This window comes from Sorghum bicolor, chromosome 5 (assembly GCF_000003195.3).
Source record: "Sorghum bicolor cultivar BTx623 chromosome 5, Sorghum_bicolor_NCBIv3, whole genome shotgun sequence".
Lineage (NCBI taxonomy): Eukaryota > Viridiplantae > Streptophyta > Magnoliopsida > Poales > Poaceae > Sorghum > Sorghum bicolor.
The window spans coordinates 62565933-62593729 of NC_012874.2; the positions used below are offsets into that span (position 1 = coordinate 62565933).

General features: G+C 43.1%; 1 protein-coding gene across 2 annotated transcripts; it reads left to right on the forward strand.

The window, feature by feature from the left end:
- LOC8059348 (putative disease resistance RPP13-like protein 3) lies at positions 1135-27336 on the forward strand. 2 transcript variants are annotated; one of them, XM_002449647.2, is made up of 6 exons: positions 1135-1296; positions 1397-1619; positions 1710-2604; positions 21657-23547; positions 26277-26343; positions 26499-27336. In XM_002449647.2, the coding sequence occupies exons 3-6, from the start codon at positions 1778-1780 to the stop codon at positions 26813-26815; spliced, it is 3102 nt and encodes a 1033-aa protein (XP_002449692.2). In that variant the 5' UTR covers positions 1135-1296; positions 1397-1619; positions 1710-1777; the 3' UTR covers positions 26816-27336. The 2 variants fall into 2 exon arrangements, with proteins under 2 accessions (XP_002449692.2, XP_021317192.1); XM_021461517.1 differs by having other exon boundaries at positions 1740-2604.

The following is a 27797-nucleotide window of genomic DNA, read 5'->3' on the forward strand; positions in this document are numbered from 1 at the left end:
ACGTCCCACCCAACCTCATAGAATCCTATTAGACATGCTATAATGTAGATGCTAGTGCTTTACTTTTATGCAAATGAACTATGATAGGTTGCATGGTACATTTGTTTGTGAGCCATTACCTTGTTGCAACCTATATCCTTGCACACTCGCTGTTAGGTTAGATGCTTGCATACTACTTGCTACTGCTTCTACTACGCATTATATATGTGATGTGATGCATGGTGCAAGATTGGTTGTGAGTGGATATATCTTCCGCCCTCTCTCATGAACTAAAAAAATATAATTTAAAAAACAAAAAAGAAAAATTATCTTTCTCTCTCTTCCCAAGCATGGAAACACCATTCATGGAAACCACTACATATATATTTCTTGGATTCACTAGTTAGAGAAGAAAACATAGAAAAGGAGAGAGGAGAGACATCATCTAACCATCTTAAACAACCTCATTTGAGCAAATATAGTCCATACCTAGCTATTCTACTCTCTCTCTCTCATGGTGAAACCCTAGATCCAAAAAGTAGCTCAAATTGAGCAAGAGGCCACAAAAAGAGGCATTAGAGGCATCAACTAACCTTTCTTAGCCACCTCCTTCTAAAAAATGAAGATCAAAATCTCTTCCCTTTATTTTGGAAAAACTGGACCTCCAAGATGGGCTCCAATGGAAGGTGGCTGCGAGCTACAGTTCTATCCGAGGAGGAAGAAGGGGGTTGCGGGGGTATTTATAGAAAGAATAACATAGGCGGTTTGGTTAAGAAACCGCCTGTGTAAATCAATTAACACAGACAGTTCACATAACAAAACTACCTGTGTTAATGCTCCATTTACAGCCTGTGTAAATCACTTAACACAGGCGGTTCACATAACTGAACCGTCTGTGTAAATGGAGCATTAACACAGGCGGTTTTCTTACAACAACGACCGCATGTACAGATTAATTCTTGCCGTATAAATTTACAACATAGGCGCATTATAACTAAAACCGTCTGTACAAAGTTTTTACCTCCGCCGGCTTAGAGCATCTGTGTACTAGTGGTATACACATATACTCACAGGCCATGAGGCCGCAGCATATCCGATTGCGGAAACCTGCATATATATTATTGATCCTTCCTTGCATGTGATGGATGAATTATTGAGCCCATCAGTGGAGTGAGTAAGTCTTGACCAAAGAAGACTCGGCCAGGCCTTGCCTCACCTACCGTATGCCCTTATCTCCTTGCTTCCGTGGTTTCCCCTTTTCGGAGATCTCAGATCTGGGCTTGGCTGTCAATCGCTCGACGACCTCTGCTAAATGAGGTTTCGTGCTTGAATCTTGTATTGTTCTTGTGTATTTTGCCCAACAAATCCCCCCTACTGCTGTTTGATGGTGGTGCCTCAATTCTATTTCTATATGCAGGTCTCGCCGGCCGGCCGTATGAGGCAATCATGGAGGTAGTCACGGTGCCATGAGCCCATGATCACCATCCTCGCCATGGCCAAGCTGGGGAGTTTTAACCTGCCCAAGAGTGTGAGGGTTCAGTCGTCTTTCCTCACTCTCAATCCGTAGGTCTATGTCTATCCTCGCCGTCTCGTCATTACGACCCCTTTCGCTTTGCTGGACGAGTCCCGTGCGCGTGCAGGTAAAGGTTCTATCCTTCGATTTTCCAGGTCTTTTCGCAAATCTCACATTCTCACCGAGAGTGTGGCGGCTGCTGCCTCTCCGCCTGTAGCTTGCAACTTATTAGCAGGTGTTGCAACAGGAAGGTTCAATTTGAAACAACCGAGCTGGCGAGCGAGCATGGAAATCGCGACGGGAGCCATAAGCACACTCCTGCCCAAGCTGGGCGACCTCCTCAAAGAGGAGTACAAGCTCCAGAAGAGCGTCAGGGGTGAGATCATGTTTCTCGAAGCCGAGCTAGAGGCCATGCAGACTGTTCTTCTTAAGATCTCGTCGGCGCCCATGGACGAGCAGCCTGACGCGCAAGTCAACCTTTGGGTGAGGGAGGTCCGGGAGCTTTCCTACGACCTCGAAGACAACATCGACAGATTCCTTGTGCGCATCGACCATGCGCCAGAGCAGCTCCATGGCCTCAGGGGCTTCATCGACAGAAGCCTTAAGCTTCTGACCAAGGTCAATCTCCGCCGACAGATCGGAACCGATATCAGAGACATTAAAACGCGCATCAGGGAGGTGAGTGAGCGTCATGACAGATACAAGATTGATATCGTCACCGCAAAGGCTACTCGCCCAAGTGTTGACAGCCTTCGCCTATCAGCGCTGCACAAAAGGGCCTCAGAGCTCATTGGCACCGAAGAGAAGGTTATGGACGTAGTAAAAATGCTAAGGGAAGAAGATGACCTCTCAAATCAGCAACTGAAAATAGTTTCCATTGTTGGTTTGGGTGGATTAGGCAAAACAACTCTTGCGAACGAGGTGTATAAGAAGCTGAAAGCTCAGTTCGAGTGTGAAGCATTTGTTTCTGTATCTCTTGACCCGAGAATGGATCAGGTTTTCAAGAGCATGCTCCGTCAACTTGATAAGGACAAGTACAACAACATCAAGGGAGAAATGTGGGATGAAACTCAACTAATCAACGAGTTGAGATACCTCCTTAAAAATAAAAGGTATGATTGCTACTACACCTTTAGCTTTTTTTTTGAATGAGTACTACACCTTTAGCTTTGCTATTATTCTTTTATTGATTCCAGTTTGGTAGAAAGCCTACATGGTGTTTTTATTATCAGAAGAAAACATATAGTCCTAATTAGTCTCCAAGTATAGCTAAGGCCCCAGTAACTCACTGGACAAACTTTTGGTTCAATCACTCTGGACTACATTATTTATACCTCTTAAGAAGTTTTTACCTTTTATTTTGGGTTTATCTAGATAAACTGTTGACAGATTTATCCAGTCAAAATCTGTCAGATTTGGGCCAATCAAGACATGACAGCTCACCAAACAAAAACTGACAGACACTAAACAAAAAAAATCTGTCAAATCCAATATAACCAAAACAACAACCCATAACGGGTTTCCCAAACCCAAGATCCACTAACAGAATTAAGCAACCAAAACAGTGTTGCTTCACGACTCTGAACTCATAATACTGTTGCTTTCTGTCAGAAAACACATGTTTTACCCACCCCACAAAACATGACATAATTACAGATAAGTAGCTGACAAAATTCAGCATTACAGAACTCATATAGCTCATATAGCCCAAATCCAGCTAGCGACACCAGAGTTTACAACACGCAAATCAAACAAAGATCCAAAACCGGGTAATTTTCCTAAGGCCTTGAACCTGTAACATTTGCTGAGAATTAACAAACCAAGGCACGAGAATGATCACATAAAAACAACTGTACGACTTGTCATACGAAATGGACAGATCTACATGTGTATATGTGGGCAAGCCTTTGTCATACTGAGCATAATGGTTTCTTCCAAGTAGGAAGAACTACTACTAAACATATCGGTCCATACACACTTGAGAAACAACTACAGAACTACATGTGACAAGTTTAGAGGTGACTAAATAAAAGGGTTGCAGTCTGAAATTAAATGAGGGGAGTAAAGCTTGATCAAATAAAAATCTCTAGTAGCAAACAAGCTACTGAGAACTACTCTCTCCGTCTCTTTTTAATTGTCGTCGTTGATGTGCGTGCCAAAAGTTTGACTCGATTTATAAAAAATACGTGCAACATTTGTATCTCTAAATAATTTTGTTAAAAAACTAGATTCAAAGATCTTTCTAATGATACTAATTATGTATTATAAATATTAATATTTTTTAATATATAATTGTCGGCAGTTGTTTTTGGGAAGCGCAAGCGATAATTAAAAAGGGACGGAGGGAGTACAAATATAGCTCAAGCAACTAGTAGGATGGCAAAATATTAAACAAAGCCACTTAGTGTAGCATGAAAGATTGAAAGGGGCCACTAAACAAAATGAGATATCAGCGCAAATCACTGTTATTGCTGCTCACCCAACAAACTGAAACCGACTTGATCAGTACATGACGTTGAACAAGCAGAATAGGAGCAGCAGAAACACATCATGTGATTCTTGATATATACTCTAGAGAACACAAGGAAAAATTAAAACTTGAGTCCATTTCTATGGTACACTCTTTATTTAGTAGGAGGTAATATCTCAAATAAATCTAAGCCATAACATTTTTTAGATCTTTAATTAGTTAGTTGATTAATTAATCTAGAAATAGAAAGGAAAATATGTCAAATCCCCTCACGGGGACAGAAAAGCAAGCGGGCCACCCTTCCTTTCCTATAGGCACGCATCCTCCCTTTCCTAATTTTTCATGTCGTTAAAATTTTAATTGTAAAAACCTTTTTAAATAGTTTAACTATTGTTTTTTTAAAACATATCATATGCAACCCTGCTTCGTGTGCAACCTATGCAACCACCAATTAAGGCCACAGGATCTAGATAACGTCTGAGGTTTTGTTCACTTAAGGCCCTGTTTAGATTTGAAATTTTTTGACCAAAGTGCTAAAAATTTTTGTGGTCAGAATACGCGAAAAATTTTAGGTGTTTAGTTTGGCAAAAAAATTTCTAACACAATTTGGGTTGCATGCATTTGCAGTTGTCATTGGTGGGCTTCCATAGGAGTGCGTGCACAGTTGCAGCCTAAAATTTTTGCCCTAAAATTTTTTGGACCCGTTTAGTTCCCGGGCCCCAATTCTACAAATTTTTTTCTCTTTGAGCCAAAAAATTTCAAATCTAAACAGGCCCTAAACCCTCCTATTTGGATACACACGAGTTAGATTTAAACCCACAGGTGGAGGGGTTTAAGTGAAAAAAAACCTCAGATGTTGGATCTAGATCATGTGGCCTTAATTGGTGGTTGCATAAGTTGCACACGAAGCTGGGTTAGAGCATCTCTAACAACTTGGTATTTCAACATGCTATCCTACCAAATTTGCTAAAAGCATAAAAATCCTCCTCCAACAACTCCTTATCTCAACTTGCTAAATTTCCCAAGTTGCTATCCAGAGGTTTCTACTGCTGAGATTTGTCAAGTTGCTATCCCAAGTTGCTATCCCGAGCGCAACTTGTTGGAGACACATATTCTTTTACCAAGTGAGCGGGTCCCATCTGTCATCCTCTATTTTTACCAAGTGAGAATAGCAACTTATTGGAGACACATCCTTTTTTTCTTTTGCTAAACAAATTAGCAACTTGCTATAACTCAAGATTTGACAAATGAATTTTACCAAGTTGTTGGAGATGCTGTTACATATGATACGTTGCCTTGTTTTTTTTGCTTGCATCTAAATTTTTTTTCCCAAGTTTGGTTCTTTGAACATTTTCGAGCAACCAATGATTGCTTGGATTATATGTTAAATCATATATCCGAATGCAAATTTGATGTATTCATTTCTAACTAACGTACAATAACATCAACATCTATATTTACATTCAAATTGAAACTAAAATATGATATATCTACACGGGTTACTTATATAAAAGTAGTTTATACCAATTGGACACATTGGTAATTTATGTCAGATCTAAAGTTGCAAAGATTAAAAAGATGTATCATGTCCAATAGATCATGTATGCATTAATTAGATCAGGAAAGAATCTTTATTATATCTAAAAATTTTCTAATTTATCCTATTGTATAAAGAAAAATTATATAAGTATATATTCTAACATATTACCTCCTAGCCATTCGATTTAACTAAATGAATGGCTCACTATCATTTGGGTGTACCACAGCAAAACCCCTTTATTAATCTACAGAACTAATATAAGTTACGGTTCTACTTAGAAATATATATATTGTTCGACTGTGACTTGACAGGACTGAAGCAATTCTTTAATACTCCATTATGTATCCTCTAAGATAATAGTGCTGCCATCAGAGTAACTTATCTAGCTAACTAAATAAAATCTACTACAACTTTGTGAAAGTGATACTCTAACCGATTACTACAGCAGTGAAGTAATGTCAAAGGCAAGACGAACCAAATAACATTAACCAATGTCAATACTCATAAATATTAACTAGATCTGAAATTTTCCTTTCTGCTCAAGTCCCAAATCCCAGGTGGGTGACTTCATCTGGAGCAAGCAGCACTATGCACGAATGAGCACAGGTGAAAGGTCAAAAACAGAAACCAAAGCCGTGGATGGCCCGATAACACAGTTGGATCAAAAAAAAAATGTAACAGGGCCACTAGATCACCACAGGGCCACTGTTTGCGACCTTGGCCACGGCCTTGTGCTCCCTGCATCGTCAGTGCTCCTAGACAGCGACAACAACAACCGAACAAGATCTACAAAACGACAACTAATGCCTATCAAAACTCAACATAGAAAAATTAACATCAGGTGTGAAAAAATAAACTCAAATCAGCATAAACCGCTAACAAATTTGACAGCACAGCAGCCGCAGCTGCAGCCACAACAAATGCAACCGATCGATGCAGCAGCACACAACATAGAAACAGCCGATGCAACACCAGCAACCACAAATCGCAGCGCACCAGCAGCCACAGCCACAATCGAAGCAGCACAGCAGCTCCAAAAAGCAGGAAAAAAAAGGCAAGAGCAGCTCAAACAACAGAAATGCATATCTACTAAAACCAAAAAAAAAGGATAACATCAGCAAAAAGCCCACAAAAACAGATCACAGCCAGAAAATAGAATACCAAAAAAAAACCGACAAAAACACGCAGAAAGAGAGACACACACAAAGACACACCACTAGCGCTGCATTTGCTGCTACTGCTGATCAATCAACAGCAGCAACTAAAATACAACCCACCGAAAAAAAATAGCTTTGGGGCCCTCAAAAGAAAAGAAAAGTACCATACACACCAGTAACTGTCGACACTGCACCCACACCCACACACACACACACACACACAGAAAAACAAATACACACGCACACAGACCCAAAACACACACACACAATAAAAAAAACACGCAAACAGAGACACACTCAAACTCACCCAGAATGGCCTGCCACATTCAAAAAAAAAGAGAAACCTAAAGAAAGGCCCACAAATAGCCCAAAATAAATCCCAGAAAATAAAAACAATCACACCAAAGAAACAAACGCACGCCCACACACACACACACGAGAGAGAGAGAGAGAGAAATGTACATAAATGAGCGAACTGCTAAACTGAGAACTTGCTTACCGTACCAGGAAAGCCACAGCAATTTGCATTCCAGGGACAAACTCACACAGAGTGTCAAACAGTGTTCACGATTCATTGCCTGGGATGTGCATGCAACCATAGACTGAGTCAGATCCATGTGAAGACAGTGGAAAATAGTCACAATAAAAAATGCAAAAAGCTCCAGAATGTGGCTCATCTTGTCAGCTAGCCAACCCAGCCTTCTCAAAAAACAGCAACAGAATCACCACTGCCGAAGATGGTGCTGACACCCTTTGTGGTTGTAAGCTCAGCCAGCTTCATAGCGATCGCCTGAAGAAAACACCATTGTCTTGAAACAAATTACAGATAAAACATAAAGCAGGGATGACATTTAATTACCTTCTGCACGAGGAAGCCAGCAACAGCAGGCTTTAAATAATTGGTAACTCCTTCGGTTGAAGCATGAGCTCTGTGTGCCGTGCCGAAAGCATCATTGACGTAAAAGGTCAGCAACAAATACTAGCTTCTTAGCGAACTCCGGGTCGTTCTTCTCTTCCTCCTTGTATGATCTACATTCTTTAGGAGCATAACCCCGCTTCTGGCAAAGCAGTACACAAGCTATTTATACACATATTCTAGCCCTTAGAATAATTAAAAGAAAGCAGATACCAAAATAAGTTGATGTCAAATCTTAGCATACTTCAACTCCAAGGAGCTCAGACAAGCGTGGAACAAAAGAGGCTTCAAACTGTACTTTGGGATGACACCTTTTTGACAACCCCAGAAATGGCATCAAGAAATTACTACAGGTGATAGATCCAAACAGTATTATATTATCAAAATGCAGAACTTGCAAAAGCATAGAATAACTGCAAGAGACTAAGAGCAATAAATTAAAGATGGAATCAGGTGCCAAATCAAGAGGATCAGTCAATGTAGGGGAAGTTGTGTGTGCCAGAAAACAGGGAAAACAACCAATTCTATGTAAAGTCACACACTATTAATTAACATCATGCACCTTTCAGGCAAATGAGCCACACTCAAAAAAAATTGCACAGATCTTAACTAAATGCACATTCAGGCACTTAACATGCCTACTGAAAATGCATATATACAAAAACATTTGCAAGCCCATGCTGTAATGCTCTATAATTGTCACCCATAGATGGCTAAAAAAATTTGGATTACCTCTTAAACTACTACACTTGATAGCATAACTATGTGCAGAGTTGGTAACTGAATCAACCGAAATTGTCTTTTCTGCCAATTGAATCAGCTACATGGCATATATTGTTTGTTTGGTTATTTTCTCTAATACCTCCTAGTCCTTTTCTTTAAACTATATACTTGGCAACAAAATACACTTACAAAATCAGTATAATACCCAATTTTAAGGACAAAACCAGATATGCACCATATGTGAGTTTTAGAGATCAAATCTCACATATAGCTACAAATAAAGGGTATTATCAAAAGACAATGCATATATATATAACGTACTTAGCATAAAACAGATAACCTTTGATAGCAAACAGCGGATAGACAACTCCAAACTTAGGGTATTAACTTCACTCTACAGGATCCAACTGACTGGTTGATCACAAGCCTAAAACATCTCCTGAAGTGTGGGAAATAGAAAGAGTGAGCAAATATCGTACTCAACAAGTATAACCAGGGGTTCATGAGGCTCATTAGTTGACACTGGTTTGACTGCAATTAGCTTTTATATGTAGATAGCATATTTAATCATTGGATAGCAAATATCAAGGTAGCATAATTAATCCCATAGCCACATGATCAGTGTATACAAGAATTTAAGAATAACACATATAAACAACATAATAAACCATCATTTATCATCATTAATCATGTTCATCAGTGTCCATCTATTCTGTCAGTTTTCCGGGCTGCTCGTATCCGTGGGCACGGCTAGTATACCAGTTTTAAACACTCTGCAGAGGTTGTACATCTTTATCCATGAGTCATGATTTACCCTTTCGCCCGAGGCCCGTCGACCTCTTAACCCACTACCAAGGAAGGTCGGCAGGGATCACTATGAAGTCTTTCAAAGGTTCGTCTAACAAGTTAGGGCTGCTTGGTTTCATTAGTCAGTCCATGTGATTCACCCGCAGGAATCCACGGTCTGCTAACCGCTAACGAGCTAGAAAAATTACTCATACTTGACTAAAGCCAGAGCCATATAGCCCTCATGGTTGTAGAATTGTCCCAGCTTTTGCCAAGGGATAAGTCCTTATGGAGGGTCAAGATCAATCTAGCAAAAGCCAGAGTTCTTTCCACTCTTTATGTTCAAATTGCTAGAAAGCTTATTTTATTGTTTATTGTATATCCAAATATTCATGTTACAAGATCATGGATTAATAATCAAGCACTAGCAAAAACTACCCAAATGCATATCCCAATAGGTATCAAGGAATTCAGGATAACAATCATCTATGATTTTACTAAGGTCATCAAGGTGGACATATGCATATAATATATTGTATTAATTGTGTATAGGTAACAAGGATAGTCCCAAGTTATACTTGCCTTGATCCAATTGCTCTTGCTGATCTTGCTAACTCTGCTGGTCCTACTTGTTGCCAAAGCTCTGACCTTGATCACCAAAAAATGCTCTCCGTCTAAACTAGATCATCGAGCATCAATCATACAAATAATCGAAGACAACATACACCAAGCAAACAAGGCTACAATTAGAATAGTACACCAAACATATAAAAACAGCATCAAAAGTTTATAAAACAATTCGACGCGTCGCTACAATTTCACAGACGTAAAGATCATGAAAATCGGAGCTAAAACGGAGAAGATATGAATTTTCTAAGATTTTATATAGAAAAGTAATTAATTAATTAAGGTCACGAAACTAAAAAGTTTCAAATTGGTGAATTAAGTTTACTAGCATGTAGAACTCATTAATACGAATCCAATGCAATTTGAACGGGTCAAATCGGAGTTCAAAAGAATATTTTATGGCCTAAAGAAACTCAGTGGCAATTTAGTAAATACCAGAAAGCGTATTTTGAAGTAACCCGAGATAGATTACGTTTTCAAAACGACAAAATGTATTTCCTAACTACGTGAAGGACTACGGGTTTGATATATAAAAACGTCAGGGTCTCTTTAGCAAAATTCCAGGCCGAAAGGGTATCGGCCTCTATGGGCCATCAAATCTCGAATGGATGGTCAGGATTAAACAGAGGGGGCGAGAAGGGGACTGCCGGCGACGCACAGTAACACGGCGCGGCGGCGCCATTGACAGGAGCTCAGCTCCTCGCCGGCGTTCGGCGAGCAGGCGGTTTAGGGCATGATTTGAGGAACCAAAAGAGCTGGGAGCAAGAGGAGAGCACGGCGGACATAACCAAGGCATAAGCGGGATCGGGGAAGGCACAACGACGGCGGACAACCCGGAACGGCGGACGGAAGCACCCTTGCATGGTTCGGCGATTAGTAGGGCGACAAAGATGGGAAATAACCGAGGTTTGGAAGTGCAGGGAGGTTCACAACCTCCAACCGAAACGCGGCACACGATTTTCGGTGCCCGGGACGCAGCAGGGGGCAGAGGCCACAGCAGGGGCTCCTTTTTCTCCGACGAGATCCGAAACGAAGCAAGAACACGAACTTAGGGCTTCGCAAACATTGCGGATGGAAAAGGGAGTGCGCGGGGAGACCACAAAGCTTTATAGAGGCTTGATTTAGGAATCCCTGCACCAAATCCCGGAAGAATCGGACTCAAGCTCCGCTCGGTGATGGAGTCTGGGGCGAACACGCTGGAGAAGAAAGGAAAGGAGGGAGATAACACTGACGTGTGGGGCCAACCTGTCGGTGACTGGTGTCATGGGCCCGCTCGTCAGCCAGGGGAGAGAGGAACGTGCGCTGGGTCGAATGACCAAACCGGACCGAGCTGCTACTGGGCCGCGCGGGTGAGGGAGAAAAACCAGGGGCTGACTGGGCCGAGGCGAGGGGGGAGAGGGGGAGCCGGTTGGGCCACTGGGAAAGAAGAAAGGGGAAGGGTTTAGCTGGGCCTCACGGGCCTAAAGCAGAGGTGGGGAAAGTTTCTGTTTTCTTTCATTTTTCTTTTATTCCAAAAGCCATTTGAACTCATTTCAAAAATCCTTTTAAATTATTTTAAATTTTGAGTTCAAATACACTTAGCACAATAAATAAAATACAGGAGTATGAGTGCACAAAAATGTTGCTACACCCTATGATAAATTTTATTTTGATGAAGAATATTATTTTCTATGTTTCATGAGCACCAATGTTTTAAATAGCGGGCTATAGAAAATAGCATCTTCCTATCCTAGACGCTATTTGCGCTATAGCGAACGCTATAGCGGCGCTATAGCCCCGCTATAGCGGCTGCTGTACACAGCAGCGTGCTGTAGCTATCCACGCTGCGCGCTATTTATTTGGAAACAGGCAAATTATATAATAGACAACAACAAGTTCAAGCAACCATCATATTTCACAATCACAAATCACAAATCACTGGTGTTTCACAGTTTAAATGTTTAATACATAACTAACTCATAATCATAATGCATGACTGTATAGTGCATAACCACAAGTGCATAAGCACAGTACAACAAATAAGTGCATGACAACATGATCATAGATAAACAGCAATAGCGAGCAAATAGCGGTACTATGGCGCTATTTCAGTTTAGCGGCGCTATAGCGCGCTATAGCGCTGATAGCGTAAAAATGAGGTATAGCTTCGCGTCGACTTATTCTGGCCGCTATAGCGACACTATAGCGCAAAAATAGCGCGCTATTTAAAACATTGATGAGCACAAAAATTCATAATTAAATTATTTTAGCTCTATTTTCCAGAAAACAATTTTTAGAGTGTTACAATCAGCTAGATGCCAATTGAATCAGCTAGAACAAAATACACTTACAAAAACAACTATAGCAACGAACAAAAAAACAAATAAGCAACAAGGCACTTACAAATTGAATTGCTCCAGTCAGCGAAACAGCGCGTATGAGAAGGACGGGGTGCCTAATGACCTAAGTATAAGGGGGCCAGCGCATGAAAGCTCGCATGACCCGCAGCGCAGATGGTCCTTTGGCCGTCGCCACATGTGAAGTGGCGCCCATCGCCCGCGCGGCTGCCGCGGAGGAGATAAGGGGCGCCCACCGCCCACACGACCGCAGCAGATGAGGTTGGCGATGGCGGTAACAATGGCCTGTGAAAAGTCATGGCTGAAAGTATTGTTCACTAATTTCTTATGAGTACTGCTAAATGGCTGGTAGATTCGGCAGATAAGCTTAAGCGAATATGACCGTGCTCCACCCTCCACTGCCCCTTGTGAGCTGCGGTAGAGAAGATCCTCGGCGGCCCACCACCCGCACAACCACGGCGGAGGATGCCGTCTGCGGCCAGCAGTCCACCCCACCACCCCGCGGAGCCACGTCAGAGAGGGAGAGGCAATTTGGCAAAATGAAAGGAGGCGGCAAACGATAAGAAACAAATCGGTGAGCGCATTATCGGGTTTTGCTGCCAGTTTTAGAATCCGTTAGGGGAGTCTGCACCCAAAAACACCATAGCAATCCTGAAGCACATCTAACGGCCCATAATTTGACAGATTAAAAGACAAAAAAAACTGGTGACAGATAAATAGCAAAACTCTTTTTTTTTAGGTGCACGTCGAATTTTACATTAAATTCTGTTCCGTGAGAGCAATTTGACAATTTATGTTAGGAGATAACATTATGGTTTTTTATCTTAAGTTTGGTCGTATCTTCTGTCTCCAGGTTTCATTGAGTCATTAGATGTCTTGATCTCAATAAAAGTTATGGTGGAAAAAGTTATAAAGTTTAAGGCCAGTTTCATGACATAGTTATCAAGACTGTCATGTCAGTTTTTTGTTGCTCAATGCAACGAGTTTCATCTAGATGAAACTCAATAAAAATCTCTCTCCATAATTAACATGTCAAGTCATCAAATCTACTACATTGACTAGTTCATCATCAAACCTAACAAGTCATCAAATCAGCAACGAGTTTTTTATATTACTGATGTAAATAAAACACAATGAAACTCCCACTGAGATTAGTCTAAGGCTTCCTTTTAGTTGTACTATTTGCAACTATAGCGTGGAGCTATTTTGGCTCCTGAGGTGCCAAATGAACTACAAAAGGGTGAAGTAGGTGAAGCTACAATTTTTAGCTCCACTAGCTCCGGCTCTGCTGTGCTACAGTGATGCTACAGTTCAGCAGCGTGTGCCCTAAGTTCAGCTAGAGTTGGGAGCATCTGTACCAAAGGTGCCCTAAGTCAACTGAATGTTTCAAATCTCCTCTTAGATAATCATTAGTGTGTGCCCACGCTTCCAATAGATACCATTGTGCTCTTCTAGTCTATCCACCTTGTATCTCACTGTCTCTCAACCCACTGAGCTATCACTTATCGACTCATGCATCCACTTCTCTAATTCATTCTTTGCTTTTTGTAATCTCTTCTCCAAGTCACCCAACATGTTGGTGCTTGAATCCTTAAGACTTGCTTCCACCTCCTTCAGACCCTCTATGATTGGAGTGTTACAGGTACCCATTCTTCATATGTACCAAGGAAAACTGCATCCTCCACTCTAGGTTTGCCACCTCCCTATCCAATGCACCTTAGAGCTGATCCATGCATGTTCGAAGGCATGGCTTGCCTCCCTCCTTTTCATGATGGAATAGAATCTCGTTCAAGTGCCCTGCACATAGCCATGGCATGGGTTATGTGCTCTGGGAGTGGAGCATCTCCAACAGCTCCCAGGTCAAATATTTCATCTCTGATTGTGGCTCCCTATACACACCCATAAACCTCCATTTGCCTCTACCAGTCTCCAAGACCTCCATGTCAATAAGGTACTCTGATCTACTATGCAAAATCAAATTGACACCCCTTTGCCATAACACAGCATTTCCCCAGCCCCCTTCCTTCATTGTCCACCACACCTGCATTTGCCAAACCCATCTTCTTCTTCAGCACATCCAATCTTTTCTCATCAATTCTTGTTTCTGACATGAAAATAACATCCGTGACTTGGGACTATCACGACATTTCCCACCCACTAAAAGTTCAAAGTCAAGATCATCATTGATTCCTGCAGGACCAATCTATCGGCCCCACTAACTTGGTGATTTATTATATGCTCCCTCCTCTCTCCTTCCAACCTTCACCAACCTTTGGTCATCCACTACCATTCCCTCCATCTTTTCTTCTATCCTTTTCATCTTCCTAGGGAAATGGTACCCTCCTCCTTGCACATTCCCATCCTGTCACAATGTACCTACCTGAATGTAGACACTTGTCACTCTAAGAAAGATCCGCCACCAAGCCTATAATGAGAATGTGCTCATCATGTTCCACATGCATGACACTGTTCATGTGTAAGCTTGCCTCCTGTTGCAATGGCAAAGCCTTCACCATATCATTTGTAGCCTTTGCTACCTCCTGTTTGGAACCCAAGCCATCACCAGTGAATTCCCTGACATCTCTAGGCTTAGTGGGATACGAATAAAGCTTTCTTTCTAATCCCTGAGGTAGAGACAGATTTCACTATCTTCAGAGGCCTTGTGACCTCCTCATCTTAGCCATTATTCACTACCTTCTACCCCCATCTCATTCAACCTTCTACCAGCTATGACCATCACTACCTTTCCTCCTACCACTTCCCCAACTCCAAAGCTACTGCTACCCATCCCACTCGATTTATTCCTCCATGGAAGTTGCTACCTCTACCCCATTTGTCAGACTCTAAACTCCTCCCCAAACTTATTCTTCTCTGGTATGTACCATAAAGCTTTTGATAGAGTTAAGCTAGCACATGTATCTTACTTTTCTGCATTTATACTTTCTGCAGTAGGGGTTCCTTGGCCTTCAAGTTGATCATGAGAAGCCTTGGCAACCAAGTAGCCTAGAGCATCTTGCTTTATGCAAGAATAAAATAAGTAGTTGGTACAGGCCCTGGTCTATATAAGCAGCAACCACCCTATTGTAATGCTATGCTTTCCAACTTTTTGATTCAATCCAAGCGAACCATTGGTCAAGCTGACCTCTGGGATTTCTCTACCCTTTTTGCTTGTGATGTTTGGGCAACAATTGGTATCTAGAGCCTAGGGTTAGAAAAGCCCCTACCTATCCACTGCGTTCTCCATGGCTTCCAACTGTACTGAGAGAGTGTGTCTGGCTGCCGCAACCACTGAGAGCAAGAGCAACGGTTCACCGACAAGGTCGTCAATCTTGATAGCACTGAGGCTTGTCTCGCCTGTGCTGCTACAGCGGCAGCCGTGGCTCAGGCTACGATGGCTATGGTCGCCGCTCTATGTGCGGAGCTAAAGAAGGAGGCAGGATTGGCTGGACATTCACTCAGCCTAAAACACCACCATCACATGTCGCCATCCCTAGAGTGCTGTCATGAACGCCGCGGACACTCCCTGGTGGTGTAGGTCTACACGACAATAGCGACGCATGCCCATAGCTCACCCACTCCAACTACCACGAGTGGAGCCTGCTGATGAAGGTCAAGCTCTAGCACAAGGACTCTAGGAGGTGGTCCGCTACGGTGACATGCAGTATGAGGATGATTGGTGTACCTTGAAGGCTCTCTGTGCTGCCATCCCACCAGAGTTGGGCACTACCATTGCCAACAAGGCGACCTCCAAGCTGACCTAAGAGGCGATCACGACCAGGCACGTCAGCGGTGAGCGCGTTCAGCGTGCCACCCTGCAGTAGTTCCGAGGTGAGTGGGAAGCTCTTGCCTTTCACCCAGGGGAGCATGTGGAGGACTTTGCGCTATGCCTCACCAACCTTTTGGAGCAGATGGCATGCAACGATGACATTGATCTCGATGAGGAGTGCACCATGGAGAAGTTCCTCTAGTGCATGCCAAAGAAGTATGAGCAGATGGTGCTCTCCATTGAGACTTAGTTCTATTTCAGGCAGCTCTCGATCGAGGACATCACTGGGCATCTCTTGGCGGTCCAGGATAGCGAGCACGCATCAGAAGCAGAGTCGACTACTGGGAAGCTCCTCTACACCACCGAGCAATGGTGGGCCTTCAACAAGTAGAAGGAGGAGGAGGTGTCCAGGACGTCCAAGGAACAAGGTGATCAACGTCGATGTCCGCATGGCATCAATAAGAGCAAGGCCAAGGGCGACGATCATGGTTGTGTAGAAGATCATAGCGGTGGAGACAAGCCAAGGGCCACCGACGGCGATAGTTGGGCCAACTGCGATGACTACTGCCTCAATTGCAATCGCACTGGCCACTAGGCACATGATTGCCCCTATCCTCATCATGACCGGGAGCATGGTGGCACTGCGCACGTGGCAGAAGTAGAGGAGGACCATGCCTTGTTCCTCGTGCATGGGTTCTTGGACCTAGATCTAGAGGAGAGCCGTGGCAAGGTTCAAGCTTCCTCCTTTCATGCCAAGAACACCGAGTTCAATGTTGAGGAGCCACAGGCGCATGCCTTCCTCGACACTAACTCTGACGGCTGAAACAAGCTCGATGGTTGGTACCTAGACAGTGGCACCACCCATCACATGACTAGACATCGAAAGCTCTTCACCGACCTAGACACGACGGCTAGAGGCATGGTGAAGTTCGGTGATGAGTCAAAGGTGGAGATCTCAGGCATTGGCTCCATCATCTTTGAGGCAAAGAACAGCGAGCACCAGGTACTCCATGGTGTGTACTACAGCTTGGTGCTTCAAAACTTGATCATGAGTCTTGGACAACTCAACAAAGGAGGGTCTAAGGTGGAGATTGAAGATGATGTTCTTAGGATTTGGGACCAATGCAAGCGGCTTCTCATCAAGGTTCGTCATGGTGCCAATCACCTCTACACGTCCTCCACATCAACATGGCCAAGCTGCTCTGCCTCGCCGCTCGCAAAGAAGATGAAGCCTGGAGGTGGCACGAGTGGTACGACCACCTCCACTTTGATGATCTTCACCAACTATCCAAGGGTGGCATGGCACGCGGGCTGCCAGTGATCAACCATGTCAGCCAATTCTATGACACATGTGTCATCACCAAGCACCGCCGCACGCTGTTCCTGTCTGAGGCCAAGTATCATGCACAAGATCCACTGGAGCTCATCCATGGAGACCTATGTGGCCCCATCACATCAGCAACTCCCGGTGGCAGGTGCTACTTCCTACTGATGGTCGATGATGCCACATGGTACATGTGGGTGGTGTTGCTGACGACCAATGATGCCACTGCAGATGCCATCAAGCATCTCTAAGCTATGGTAGAGAAGAAGAGTGGGAAGAAGCTACAGACGTTGTGCACAAACAATGGGCTTGAGTTCACTGTCGCCAAGTTCACATCGAACAGCGTCGAGGAGGGCATCCAACACCATTAGAGCACTCCCTACTCGCCGCAACAAAATGGCATGTTGGAATGGAGAAACTAGATAGTCGTTGCCATGGAACAAGTGCTGCTGAAGCAAAGAAGACTCTTGGAACACTTCTGGGTGAAGGCTGTGGTGACTGCCATTCATCTCTTAAATAGGGCATCGACCAAGGCACTGTAGGGCATAACGCCATATGAATCTTGGCATGGCAAGACGCCGGAGGTAGGGCTCTTACACACATTCAGTTGTGTGGCCTTCACCAAGGATCTATCCTAGCTCAAGAAGCTCGACAACCATAGCTATCTCGATGTCTTCATCTGCTATGCTGACGATGCCAAGGCACACCGAGTCCTTGACCCGGTGACTCAGCGCATGTGCATTTTGTGTGATGTCATCTTTGAGGAGATCGTGGGTGGGATGGGGTCAAAGAAGGAGGGAGTTAATCTCTAGTGGATAAGGAGTTCATCGTCGAGCACTTCTAGGAAGATGGAGCAGAGGGGACATGCACTGCGATGTCCTCATCCTCTACGCCAAGCTCTCCTCCGACCATGCCACACTCGCTGACTCTAGCTCCAAGGGAGTAGCAGAGCACCAAGACAGAAGACAGTGTGGCTCTCGTGTCTCAGGTGACACCAATCCCAAGCACCGATGAGTCCACACCAGCAACTTTATCCTCCTCACCATCAGTCGAACATGCCACACCACTGGAGGGATGAGGATTGGCTTGACATGTTCTATGATGACGAGCCCCTCCACTACCGCATGGTGACGAGCATCATCGGTGACCAATCCCCTCTAGGCCTACCTCCACAACTCTACAACTAGCTCCACCTCATGCACACAGGCGAGCCAACCAGCTATGTGGAAGCCAATGGTGATCCAGCATGGGAGGCGGCCATAGATCAGGAGCTCCAGGAGGTGGAGAAGAATAGGACCTAGGAGCTTGTGCACCTACCCACTAGACACTGACCAATCTCGTTCAAATGGGTGTTCAAGCTCAAGAAGGACGAGAAGGGGTGGTAGACAAGCACAAGACAAGACTGGTGGCGAGAGGGTTCATCCAGCAAGAATGCATCAACTTCGAAGATGTCTTCGCACTAGTGGCAAGGATGGAATCCGTGCGTGTTCTCCTTGCACTAGCGGCGCAAGAAGGCTGGAAGGTGCACCACATAGACGTGAAGTCTACCTTCCTTAGTAGTGACCTCAAGGAGGAGGTTTACGTGTGCTAGCCACCAGGCTTTGCCATCGCTAGAGAAGAAAGGAAGGTGTACTGTTTGCACAAGGCCCTCTATGGGCTGAGACAAGCACCACATGCCTGGAAAGAAAAGCTGGACACCACGCTAAAGAAGATGGGCTTCTAGGAGGGTGTGCATGAGGCGGTGGTGTATCGACATGGCAATGGATGTTGTCTTGTTGCTCGGCGTCTACGTCGATGACCTTATCATCACCAGTGCAAAGTGGAAGGAGGTGGAAAGCTTCAAGGCCACCATGAAGGATCAGTTCGAGATGAGAGACCTTGGCCTTCTCTCCTTCTACCTTGGTGTCAAGGTGCATCAGGATGCCAAGGGCATCACCCTCCGGTAAGCTCACTATGCATAGCGCATCCTCAAGCTAGGGAAGATGGAGGACTGCAACCCAGTCGCCACACCCATTGAAGAGAAGCTGAAGCTCAGTCATGAGAGCATGGTAGAGGAGGTGGATCCTACACACTACTGGCAGCTCATTGGCAGCCTCTGGTACCTGGTGCACACTCGGCTGGACCTAGCATTCGTGGTCAGGTACTTGAGTTGATTTATGGAATGGCCCACTGAGGAGCATTAGCAAACCATCAAGCACAAGCTTCGCTATGTGGCCAGGACCCTAAACTACGGGCTCCACTGCAAAAAGGCTCCCGACATTGCATGCTTCATCGGCTACTGTGACAGCGACCTCACTGATGATGTCAACACAAGCAATAACATCGGTGGGAAAATGTTCTTCCTGCACAATTGCTTGGTTAGCTAGCAATCAATCAAGTAGAAGTGGTGGCCTTGTCAAGTTGTGAGGCAAAGTACATAGCCACCACAACTACTGCAGCCCAAGCTCTCTGGCTATCCAGGTTCCTCGAGGAGCTCCTAGGTAGGAAGGTGGAAGTGGTGGAACTAAGGGTGGATAACAAGTCTTCCCTCGCGCTGGCCAAGAACCCTGTCTTCCATGACAGAAGCAAGCACATCAGGACTAAGTTCCATTTCATTAGGGACTGTTTGGAAGAAGGGGGCATCTAGGCCAACTACATTCCCACCACAGATCATCTAGCCGACATCCTCACCAAGTCCCTAGGAAAGACCAAGTTCCAAGAGATGAGGGAGAGGATTGGCTTGAAGAAGGTCACCAAGTGCTAGGCTTAAGGGGGAGATTGATAGAGTTAAGCTAGCACATGTATCTTACTTTTATGCATTTCTACTTTCTGCATTAGGGGTTCCTTGGCCCTCAAGTTGATTATGTCCTTGGCAACTAAGTAGCCTAGAGCATCGTGCTTTATGCAAGAATATGCTAAGTAGTTGGTAGAGGCCCTACTCTATATAAGCAGCAGCCACCCTATTGTAATGCTATGCTTTGCAACTTTTTGATTCAATCCAAGCAACGCATTGGTCAAGCTGACCTCTGGGATTTCTCTACCCTTTTTTCTTGTGATGTTTGGGCAATAGCTTTACTAAATAGTATTGCACCCTTCTCTAGGATCACTTCACACATGTAGTATGTGTGGCCTATGAGACCATAGGTATAGCAAAAATTTGGGAGGTGCTCATATTATAAAGGGCACCACATCATATTCTCCCACTACTCATCACCATGGTCGATTGTAACCCCCTCATCAATGGCTTACGAATATCCAACTTTCACCTTAATTCACATGTACTAACCAATGGCCATATCATCAACATCTGCGTCCACCTCTAATAAATCCCATGTCATCTCCCTAATCACCACAAGCTGCTTTATTCATCAGCACTAGAGGCATCCTAGTGATCATTACCCATATCATCAATAGTTTTGGCACCATCAAACTCCACCATTATCACCAAAGGTGAATGTGAATTGATTCTCCATGGTCTGTCAAGAGCCCTTCTCTTCCCTAGACCCTATAGAAAGGTGAATGGGAATTGATTCTCTCCTAGATCTTTGTGCTCTACTCCCATAAGACACTAGATTTGCCAGAGCAAGAGTTCAAGAGCATGTGTCTAGACTATTTTTTTGCCAACACCTTCCCCACCACATATGGATCCCCCCATTTCCTAATCTCTTTTGCACTATTGATCGTAATACTCTTCTCCATCTCTAACTGGCTCATCTCCTACAATAGACCAATCACATTGTCTCCTATTGGATTGATGGCGCCTAGAGATGCAGCCGCCTCATCCTAGAACCCTAGTTTTTGTGGCGATGGACTACTAGCAGGCTAGAAAATCTTGGCTAGGCTCTTGATGGAGAAAACAATGTGGACACAAATGTGGGATGGGAACGGGAATCGAGATCAGACTCCAACAAAAAATCTTACTAGAAACAAGGTGGATGGAGAAAACCTAGTTCTCCCAAGAAACCCTTCTCAAGTCACGTTGTAGGCGCCAAGACTGCGTGGGTTTTGTAAGTTGTAACAAGTCTTTTTCTGCCATGTTGCTTTTGGATCTGAGTGAGAGAAGAGAAAGAAGACACAATCGGTCTGGGCAAGAAGTGGAGTAAAGAAAGGTAGAGGGGCCCATGTGCAGCGGCGGATCCAAAGGGGGACTAATAAGTAATTTAGCAGCATGTTAATTTGTTCCAGTGGGACCATTATTGTTGAGTAGCAGGAACACGACACAAAAATGATCTTTCATAGTCTAAACTCATTAAAAGCATTCCATTCATCACATGTTAGGCACGGTAACACATTACATTTTGTGATGCTATTTTCTGTCACTGGACTAGATATATATAGTGAATATTGACTATTGACCTAATACAATATGAATTAACAAAAATTATTTGTAGATATACATGCCTTATTTGATTCATCTTGAATAATGTTGTTGAAGAATAATCATATATAACTGGGCAGACTTTTTCTGTACTAAACTACTAATACATTGTTTTTTCTACGAAAGTACTGATACATTGTTGTCCCATGCTATTCTTGATAGGTACTTTATTGTTGTTGATGACATATGGAACAAATCTGTGTGGGCTAATATTTTGCGTGCTTTGAACAAATGTGGACGTGGGAGCAGAATAATCATAACCACTCGCATTCTTGATGTCGCCCAACAAGCAGACAGTGTTTATAAACTACAGGCTCTCTCAGCTGGTGACTCAAGAAAGTTATTCTTCCTCAGAATATTTGGTAATGAAAACAGATGTCTTCCAAAGGAATTGGATAAAGAATCTAAGAACATTTTAAGGAAATGTGGAGGTGTTCCTTTAGCTATAATCACGATCAGTAGTATGTTGGCCAGTAAGCAGGAAACAGAGAATACAAGTGAATATTGGGCCAAGGTGTGCGAATCTATGGGTTCTGGACTAGAAAATACAAGCTCAGATGTAATTGACATGAGAAGAATACTTTCGGTTAGTTATCATGACCTACCGCTACACCTTAGGACATGCTTGCTGTATCTAAGTTTGTATCCAGAGGATTATAAGATCATGACACATGATTTGGTATGGAAATGGATAGGTAAAGGTTTTGTTGTAATAAAACAAGGGATGAACATGTTTGAAGCAGGTGAGGATTATGTACATGAGTTAATTAACAGAAGTTTGATTCTGCCAACATTTGACAATAAAAGTAAGAAGGCAAGTAGTTTTCAAATACATGATATGGTACTTGATCTCATAACATTTTTGTCAAATGAGCAGCATTTCCTAACAAAATTAGGAGCTCAGGAGCCTGAGCATCTACCAAATAAGATCCGCCGACTATCTCTCCACACCAGCAGCCAAGATGATGGCAAAAGGTTGCGAAATAAGAACTGTTCTCATGTTAGGTCACTTAGTGTGTTTCGTGGAGCTTTCAATATACTTCAAGAGATTTCAAGATTTCCAGTCTTGCGTGAGTTGGACTTAATTGAGGCACAAGTGAGTAATCATCACTTTAAGGATATTTGCAACCTATTTCACCTTAGGTATTTGAGGCTACCATGTGAAGGTATTAATGAGATCCCAAAAGAGATCGGGAATCTAAAGTTCTTGCAGGTGCTAGACATTCATAAGACTAATATAATGGAGTTGCCGTCAACCTTTGCTCAGTTGCGGCAACTTGTCTACCTACGGTTTGGTGTGGTGATACCTGAAACAGATACGTTTGGATATATCAGTTTGAAGTCACCAATCATGCTGGATATACTGAGTGGACTGACTGAGTTGAGGCGTGTAAGTTTGGCTTTTACCCAGTGGGATGAAAGGTATGAGAAGCCCCTCCTTACTTGGTTGTCCAACATGGTTTCTCTAAAGTACCTACATATTGATGGAACAGTCAGTAGTATTGACATAGGTTCCCGATATGACGAGCTATCACCACCAGGGCCTCAACAGCTTCAGACAATAGACATACCTTGTGCCATATGCTCCATTCCAAGATGGATGTCCTCACTTTGTTCCCTCTCCGTCATGCGTATCTCCCTGCTAACACAGAGATTGGAGGACCTTCAGATCCTTGGGAACATACCACGACTTTCTCATCTTTCGATAACAGTGAAGGAAACTACAGAAAGCAGACAAAAAGCGTTATTAGTCATCAGCAATGTTTATCCATTCTTGTGCCTAACCAAGTTTGAAATCTACAATAACTACATGGTTGTGATGTTTGCGGAAGGAGCCATGCAACAGCTTCAAACCCTCAAGTTTTCTGTGCGGGAATCAATGGATCAGTTTGGCAACTCCGGCTTTGGCCTAGAGAATCTCTCTTCACTTGAGAATGTCGTTGTAGACATGGTTTTGTCACGTGCAAAGCCTGAGGAGGTGGAGGCTGCAAAGGCTGCAATTCAGAATGCAGTCGACAGAAATCCGAACAAGCCCGAACTGAAGTTCGAAAAGGTACTGTACAAACTTGGTCTAAAAGCTGTTGCCCAAATATGTTAATTACTTTTATTGTTTAATATCTTCCTAACCTAATGCCTCTATATAAATACTTCCTGTTCTTTATGTGGTTCTATCAGTTAATTGTCAATTATTCTATGTCCGTGTGTTTACCCCATTTCTAGTCATGATCCATTTCATCCAACATATTTACTTGGTTTCTGTGAGCTCGCGTTCCAGCCAACATTAGATGTTAAGTGTTTTAACTTTTGATGTTAATTTTACCAAAGTTGCTTTATACATTGCTTATTTAGATTCTCTCTTTTGATTTTATTAAGAATATGTAGTCTAGATCATATATAGCACTCTTAGTTGCTACAAAGGCATTAACATACATTCAGCTTGCACTACAGCACCTAACGTGTCAAATTTCCCTATAACATGTGTAGTTGAAAGGATCTGCTCTAGGGGGTGAATACCCTATACAAATTTCTCCTATAAACTACAACTCTTAGGTAAAGTGATTAGAATAAAAGAGACCCTGATAGCAACTAATTTGTCTAGCCTAATTCACCCCAATGCAAGTCTTACAAACAATTCTAGTAACAAGGTCACACCCCTACTAGAGCAATCGAACAATCAAGAAGCTAGCAACTAAATAAGTTGAGCTTAGCAAGAAAAAACAACTAATCTAGCTACACTACTCAACTAGAGAGCTACCACTACAACTAGAGCTACACAAGCAACAACTATACTAGCTTAAGTACAAGAATTTAAGGCACAAGTGTAGATGAGCAAACCAATAGGACAAGTGAGAAAAAGATTTATCCCCGAGGTTGATTGCTTGCCAGTAACCTACATCCTCATTGAGGCGAGTCTCTTTATGATTTCTTCACGTGATAAGCAAACTACTCTAGCTTGACCCTGAATGTGGGTGCCGTAAAAAGCTAGTCAACCAACACTCCATCTAGCCTTGAACATTAATTCCACTAAAGTTGCCCTTTGCGATCTCCCAAGGAGTGGGCACAAAACTCCTCACAATCAACTCCACTCGAGCCCCCGCACAATCCTCACATAGTGCTCAATGTCACCTCGCTGCTCCAAGCTGTCTAGGTGCAGCAATCATCAAGAATGACAAGAAATATGTAGCTCCAATGATGAACTAGTGCTATTAGATGCAAACTCTCTAAGAAATGCACTATATCTCTCCCAATCTCACTCTAAATTAAACTCTATGCAAAGAAGTGAGAGGGAAATGTTCTTGAACTCCTCTAGGGTATATGTGTATTTGTAAGAATGTTGAAGAGATGCCCAAAGGATGAGTGCACCCCATTTACAGGCCTCCAAAGAAAACTAGCCATTGGGGAGCTGCTGGTGCATGTTTTCAAGGTCATCGGAAACTCCGGTGACCACCAGAAATGCCACCACCAGTGACTTTTTGTGAAGATTAACGGTCCTCATTTGGTACATTTTGTGAAGATTAACGGTCCTCATTTGGTGGAGTAACTTGTAGAGATTTCTAGTGGCCTCCCTAAGGTAGGTTCCTCGACCCTTGGAATTTTCATCAGTCAATGTCATTTCTCTAGTGACTCTTCGGTAGTAAACACCATACTATTCTTGTGAGGTAAAAACCTCTCAGTTTTGACACCCGAGAGCACAGAGGCATCATAGAAAATACCGATGACCCCCTCCCCCCCCCCACCCCCCACACGCCCACACGTTCACCAACACCACTGGCGAAAATGCTCATATGTTTAAAACTCCCACACATAGGTCCTCAACCGCCTTTTATCTGGCACTGGCGTCAGCCTAGGTGGTGCAAATCCAAAGGAAGCCAACCAACAAACAATTTGTAACACTCAAGAAGAAAACCAGATAAACAACATTCTGGAGTATTGTGAGACTACACTCTAACAAGAATACATCAACAAAGAATACGGGAGCAACAAACTTCATCTAAGTTGAACAATTAAGTCTCCTACGATGACATAAGCAAGGCATCTTCAAACAAACCTTAGATGGTTATTACAACATACAAAATGACTCTACAACCAACTTGGATTACAACCATAAAAAGTTTATACCAAGATGAAAGTGTAAGAGAGGTGCTACGTGTATGCACGCCCATTCCATATGTGGAGCTAGGCCATATAAGCAGATTTTGGATGTGTGGTTTTACACAGTTAGCATTTGGCACCTTTTCTCTGGTGCTTCCCTAACAGAGGAACCAGATATTTCCCATGGGTGTAGAAAACATGCACCAATTCCTTCTCTAAAATGCTTTTCAAATAAACTAAATCTAAAAATGTGTTCTAACTTGAACATAACACCTTACAGAGTTAGGTTTTTAAAAATATTTTGAAAAGCATTTTCACTTGCTTCCTCACATTACTAGGTCCAATGCATATGCAAAGTTAGTTTAAACCTAATGGGACTATAGATAACCGTAGTCGCTTTAGAATTTCGCTCTTAATAGTATGGCTATCTATCATAAATCTAACCATGCGCTATTACATGCATCTTGGTCAGCGAAATAAAACCCTAAGCATATACCTTTATCTTCAGGCTTGATTTCATTTGCTCTTCTGTGTCGCTTCTCTTCATGTGTGAGCACTTGGTTTATGTATAGCGTATGCCTTTATGTGGTGAAACTCCATTTGTCATCAGGACCTGTTTCGTGTCTAATGAGTGATAATGATGTTGTGTCCACTGATTGCCTTGTTTATCTGTTTCTACAATATTCTCAGCGGGTTATAATGAGGATCAAGAGTGAACAAAAGACTAAAGCCTTTGGGGCCGTCGCGGGTATTTGTGGTAAGAAACACATCCTTTTTACGCGCGTTGCATTACAAAAATTTGCTAGTTTATTGCTTTTTTTTTACCCAATTTTGCCCTTCCATCCCTGTCTATGGCAAATATATACGCCAAAGAAAATTGAGATGTTATGTGTGCCACATTGATATATCCAGGTATTGATTCAATAAGCTTTGAGAGTCACCTGGGGATGCTCACGGTCGCCGGCATGGTGGAACCCACCACCATAATTAAGAAGCTGAAAAAATCTTCCATACAGGCGCAACCATGGGAAGTAAGGGCAGCGGCACCGATGGTCTCCATGGTTCATAGTAGTGTGGAGGAGGCGGCGGCGCCTAGCCAAAATAGCGCCTGGGGTCGAATCTGTTGCCTGCCTGCAGCTGCGTGTGCAAGATTTTCATCCAAACATGACCTGACTAATACGTCCAGGATAACAGAGACAGTGACAACCTCAGAGCCAGCGTCACAGTAAGGGCCCGTTCGGTTAAGCTGAAATCTGGCCAGGAATAATTCCAGTTGACAAAACCTATTCAAATTAGAATAAGAATTCCGCCTGAAATATTTTCAGGAAACCAATCCCCTTCAAACGAACGGGCCCTAAGTGCGCCCAAGTGGGTTGTTAAATTGGAGGCTGGGCCCAGTCCCAAATACGTGGGGGTCATTTCAAATCATATACCTCAGACCATATTGAACAACTTCATTATGTTGAGAAAATTTACAAATGGCACTATATTCATGTATTTTTTTTTCAAAGAAAGGACAGGGGACGACGAGCGCCGCCTATGGTTATCCCTGCGGCTGCCACTGCTAGCACAAGGCAGGTGTTGCCATGCATGCATGGCTGTCTCCTCTCGGCTCTCGCAGTTTGATGTTCTTAAATTGAACTACTGTATAAATTACTATGTGTGCGTGGTTATTTTGCTCTACTTAGCTTGTAATTTTGTTTGTGCTACACCAAAATTCTAGTTCCTTAATTTGTTGCCATTTCATGTAGAATTATGCGTTGCTTTGCTCGGTTCGCTATGACTAAGCGCTGTCCCTCTCATGCATGAGGCCGGCCCTACAGTGCTCGCGTAAGCATAATTAATTTCAGGGATCCTATGGATCACAGGATTTTTAAGGAATTTTGGAGGAATATTGTTGGTGATGGAAAGTTTCCTATCCTATGGTTTGGCTGGCATAAAGCACTACTACAATTTAATAGGATTTTCATAGAATTTCCTATCCTATGTGTTGATTTCCATAGGATTTGTAACATACACTCATGCCTCTCGGAGAAAATCCTATTCACAAAGTACGAGGAGTTGAATGCTGATGATAGTAACGAACTGTTCGTTAGAGCAATTCCAACAGTTTTGTAAATTTTATTTGGCAAATATTGTTATTTGCCAACTCCCAAAATGATATAGGGAGAGAACAAAAATGACATCTCCAAGTGTTTGACAATTTTGACT